The sequence below is a fragment of the Rhinopithecus bieti genome, unplaced genomic scaffold (assembly GCF_001698545.2).
Source record: "Rhinopithecus bieti isolate Rb0 unplaced genomic scaffold, ASM169854v2 scaffold_67983, whole genome shotgun sequence".
In the NCBI taxonomy this organism is placed as follows: Eukaryota; Metazoa; Chordata; class Mammalia; order Primates; family Cercopithecidae; genus Rhinopithecus; species Rhinopithecus bieti.
In genome coordinates this window covers 262,988-267,923 of record NW_016825868.1, presented here as the reverse complement: position 1 = coordinate 267,923, position 4,936 = coordinate 262,988, and the positions used below count along the sequence as shown (strand labels likewise).

General features: G+C 42.7%; 2 protein-coding genes across 4 annotated transcripts in view; one reads left to right on the top strand and one right to left on the bottom strand.

The window, feature by feature from the left end:
- Positions 1-1,747, bottom strand: part of LOC108522767 (zinc finger protein 829) — a 36,426-nt gene extending 34,679 nt beyond the window's left edge. The window contains exon 1 of the mRNA XM_017863195.1: positions 1,302-1,747. Within this exon, the coding sequence (XP_017718684.1) occupies positions 1,302-1,337 (36 nt within the window). The 5' untranslated portion in view covers positions 1,338-1,747. The remainder of the gene's footprint in view (positions 1-1,301) is intronic.
- The window catches only part of ZNF568 (zinc finger protein 568), a 46,667-nt gene that overhangs the window by 5,634 nt on the left and 36,097 nt on the right, over positions 1-4,936 (top strand). The window contains exons 3-4 of one of the 3 annotated variants that reach the window (XM_017863191.1): positions 1,755-2,014; positions 2,976-3,034. The exons of 1 other annotated variant lie outside the window; for it this stretch is intronic. In XM_017863191.1, the coding sequence (XP_017718680.1) occupies positions 1,939-2,014; positions 2,976-3,034 (135 nt within the window). In that variant the 5' untranslated portion in view covers positions 1,755-1,938. The remainder of the gene's footprint in view (positions 1-1,754; positions 2,015-2,975; positions 3,035-4,936) is intronic. One more of the 3 variants, XM_017863192.1, reaches the window with a different exon arrangement.

Sequence of the window (4,936 nt, the reverse complement as noted above, 5' to 3'; positions counted from 1 at the left end):
AAAAAAAAAAAAAAAAAGAAAGAAAGAAAGTGATCATGTCATGAAAAAAAAAGTGAGCGTGTTAGGGGTATTAGGAGGACATTTCAAGCATAGCACTTCTCAAAACTTATTATAATTGAATGTTTTCTGTTTTATTTGTTTTATCATACAGGGCAAAAATTAGTCTATTTTGTTACATATATATATATTTTTTTTACCTTTTACCTAATAAAGACTCATAGCAGCTGCTAAATTCATATATCTTTTTTTTTTTTTTGAGACGGAGTCTTGCTCTGTCTCCCAGGCTGGAGCGCAGTGGCGCGATCTCAGCTCACTGCAAGCTCTGCCTCCTGGGTTCACGCCATTCTCCTGCCTCAGCCTCCCAAGTAGCTGGGACTGCAGGTGCCCGCCATCACACCCGGCTAATTTTTTGTATTTTTAGTAGAGACGGGGTTTCACCATGTTAACCAGGATGGTCTCGATCTCCTGACCTCATGATCCTCCTGCCTTGGCCTCCCAAAGTGCTAGGATTACAGGCGTGAGCCACCGTGCCCGGCCTAAATTCATATATCTTAATAGTCATTTCATATATTCATCCAATATTATTGTGACATGAGTATAATTGTCATTTCAGATGAAGAGACTTGGAATTCTAAATTGCAGTTCTCTCTTAACTCAATTGCCAAGATAATACAGAAATGGAATGGAATAGCTGGTCTTTGAATGAAACTCTCTTTCATGCCAAATTTGGGGTTGCTGCAAATCTGGGTGTTTTTTTGTTTGTTTGTTTGTTTTTTTTGAGACGGAGTCTTGCTCTGCCACCCAGGCTGGAGTGCAGTGGCCGGATCTCAGCTCACTGCAAGCTCCGCCTCCCGGGTTTACGCCGTTCTCCTGCCTCAGCCTCCCGAGTAGCTGGGACTACAGGCGCCCGCCTCGTCGCCCGGCTAGTTTTTTGTATTTTAAGTAGAGACAGGGTTTCACCGTATTAGCCAGGATGGTCTCGATCTCCTGACCTCGTGATCCGCCCGTCTCGGCCTCCCAAAGTGCTGGGATTACAGGCTTGAGCCACAGCGCCCGGCCCCCAATCTGGGTGTTTTTTGACTCAGGTTTATATCTGTCACCTCATCGAGCATACACTTTTAGACACATAGAAGATATCTGAAGAACAGATAGGTAAACATCACTTTGTTTACACCTCTGGTGTGTCCAGAGTGTATGAATTACAAGTAAGGAAGATTAGTGTTTGAAGCTATATTATCTATTAGTGTGTAACAAATTATCTCAAAAACTAGTGGCTTAAACAGCAATAAACATTATCTCACAGTTTCTGTGGGAAGTGTCTTCACTGGGTATCTCATGAAGTTGCAGTCAAGATGTCAGCTGGGCTGCAGTCGTCAGAAGGCTGAACTGGGGCTGGAGGATTCACTTCCAAGATAGCTGGCTTCCAAGTTAGTGTTAGCTGTCAACAGGAGGCCTCTCCGTAGGGCTGGTTGAGTGTTGTCATGGTATGACAGCTGGCTTCCCTCAACGTACATGATCCAAACATGCAAGACAGAAGCCCTAATGTCTTTTGTAACCTAACCTTAGAAGTCACACACCATCATTTCTGCAATATCCTATTGGTTATGCAGGTCAAAGATACTCAGGGTGGGAGGGATCTACAAAGGCATGAATACCAGAAGACAGTGATCACTGGCGGCCATCTTGGAAGCTGGTTATCACAGGGAGCCAGTGAGAAGGCACCAGGTAAATTAGATTTATATCCTAATCCACAGGTCCTGGCCCCACAAGGATAAAACACATCTGCAGTGCAAATAGAAGTCTGAGGAACAGGTGTCTATCATGGAAGGAGACCTGACCTGAGACCTGCCTTAGAGGCTGGAGAGTCCTGAAAGAGAGTGGACCCTGGAGTTGCTGGAGCCTGTCTTGACCCTTCTGCCCAGAGCAGGCAAAGTCTGAATGACATCTCAACCTTCAGTGATCAGCAATAGCTGTGTAACAATGGAGCATTTGAGCCACATGATGGAAAGGAAAGGTGAGGTGGCTCATAGGTGGACAGAGCTTAGGAGAGAAAGGCACTGCAACCTCCACTTCCTGGGTTCAAGCGATTCTCCTGCCTCAGCCTCCCAAGTAGCTGGGACTACAGGCATGCACCATCAAGTCCAGCTAATTTTTGTATTTTTAGTGGAGACAGGGTTTCGCCATATTGGCCAAGCTGGTCTCGAACTCCTGACCTCGTGATCCGTCCGCCTTGGCCTCCCAAAGTGCTGGGATTACAGGCGTGAGCCACTGTGCCTGGCCCTAAATTCTTTATGGTTAAAAAATAACATTTTAGGCCAGGCGTGGTGGCTCACGCCCGTAAGCCTAACACTTTGGGAGGCCGAGGCAAATGGATCACTTGAGGTCAGGAGTTCGAAACCAACCTGGCCAACATGGTGAAACTCTATCTCTACTAAAAATACAAAAAAGTTAGCCAGGCATGGTGGTGGATGCCTATAATCCCAGCTACTCGGGAGGCTGAGGCAGGAGAATTGCTTGAACCCAGGAGGCAGAGGTTGTGATACACGGAGATAAGCCACTGCACTCACTCCAGCCCGGACGACAGAGTGAGACTCCATCTCAAAAAGAAAAAGAAAAAAAAAAACATTTTAAAGGTCATCCCAATCTTTAAATTTTTGGGGTATCTATTATTATGTACTTAAGATAAACTTCCTGTTAGAAATCAAACAGCAAGATTCTAGGGAGATAAAATATTGCCAATAGATTCACTGGGCACTATATACTTAGCCCTCCAGAAATCCCCATCAGACCCCATATGATTAAATTAGCTATCCGTGTCCATTTCAGTGTCTCTGTAGCTAGATGGCGGTTAACATTTCTCATCGCTTCAAGGATCATTCATCTGTAGAGGGTCTTCTAGCCACCTGGTACTGCAGATTTCTGTATTCCTTTGTCTGAAACTTTGAAGCAAATCTGTTTTGTTTCTCTTCCTTCAGCTTGGTATTCTCAGGAGCCTGCCCTTTCCAAGGAAGAAGAGGATACAACCAGGCCTCTTGTACGTCTTAAGCATTTATTCGTTTCCTGCGTTATTTTGCAGTGCAGTTACGGTGGGTTATTGTAACCTACCAATATGTTGGAAAAAATAAATTGATGAAAATCAAAGTAAGAAAAAATACAGATAGAAAATCAGAACCCGGGGAAATTTGAGATATGGCTGTGCAGAAGCAGGTACATACAGAATTATTAAAGTTGAGTTCAAATTTAAATATGATCTGGAGAGTCAAAGCAAACTGGGACACTTAAGTTTATTCCATAAGTTGCACCATTTATGAGGAAAAACTTACAATTATTTAAGTAAAGAAAAGACTTCATTGGCACCTTGGTCAAAAAGAAACTCTAAAATATAGTTGGACTTCTGTGTCTGTAGATTCCGCATCCATAGATTCAACCAACTGCAAATCAAAAATACTTGAAAAAAAAGTGGGTGGTTGCATCTGTACTGAACATGTACAGACTTTTTTCTTGTCATTTTCTAAACAATACAGTGTAACAACTATTTGCATAAAAATCACATATTAGGTTTTATAAGTAATCTAGGGATGATTTAAAGTATACGGGAGGATGTACATTGGTTATGTACAAATACTACACCATTTTATATAAGGGACTTGAGCATCTGTGGATTTTGGTAGCCGTGGGGGATCCTGGAACCAATTCTCCATGGCTTCCTAGGGACACCTGTAATTCCTTAATTCTTACAATTTTTAGCTCAGCTTTTAAAAGTCAGTCTTGGCCAAAGTTCAAAAGTTTAAATTATCTGGAAGAGGAAGTGGAACACATACCTTTCAAATGATCGTATGTATATATTTTCTTCAATTGAATTTTTAATCCAAGTTGAGCTAAATTATACTAATATTGTATGGCAAAGTCTTATAGTTCTGATATCCATAGCTTTTCACATCGTTTTTATGGTCTCAGAAGATACAGTCTTCACCCTCATCTTACAAAATTACATATTCTCTGCTTTTGATTCTTTTTGTTTCCATCTCTGACATCACTCACACACCTGTATTTTGAATGTTTTCTGCTTAACTACCTCTTTTTCCTCAGCTTATGTATGTCTTGCCCATCATGAAACATACACACATACTTCTTTTGACCATATGATCATATGGCTCATCCAATTACTTCTGTTGGTGCAGTGGCCCTAGACAAACCTCTGTGGCCCTAGACAGGCTTGAGTTTAAATCTCGCCTCATAGACTTATGAAGTGCATGACTGTGGACAAGTTTCTTTTTTTTTGTTTTGTTTTTTGTTTTTTGAGACGGAGTCTCGCTGTGTCGCCCGGGCTGGAGTGCAGTGGCCGGATCTCAGCTCACTGCAAGCTCCGCCTCTCAGGTTTACGCCATTCTCCTGCCTCAGCCTCCCGAGTAGCTGGGACTACAGACACCCGCCACCTCGCCCGGCTAGCTTTTGTATTTTTTAGTAGAGACGGGGTTTCACCGTGTTAGCCAGGATGGTCTCGATCTCCTGACCTCGTGATCTGCCCGTCTCGGCCTCCCAAAGTGCTGGGATTACAGGCTTGAGCCACCGCGCCCGGCCGAGTTTCTTAATCTTTTCGTGACTCAGTTGCATCTGTAAGTCTGTAAATGGGGATAATAATGGTATTTATCCCATAGGAATGTTGGGAGGATTAAATACATATAACAAGTACCCCATAAATGATAGGTATTGTTATTTTTTTCTCAAATATTTTTGGTCTGCCATTGGTTGAATCCATGGATATTGAACCCACAGATATGGAGGACCAACTGTTATAGCTTTATTCAGTTCTTACTATGTGCCAGGTATATTGTGCTTTACATAACTTATTTCGTGTAATTATTATCAGACGTCTATAAAGTGGCCGGGCGCAGTGTCTCAAGTCTGTAATCCCAGCACTTTGGGAGGCTGAGAC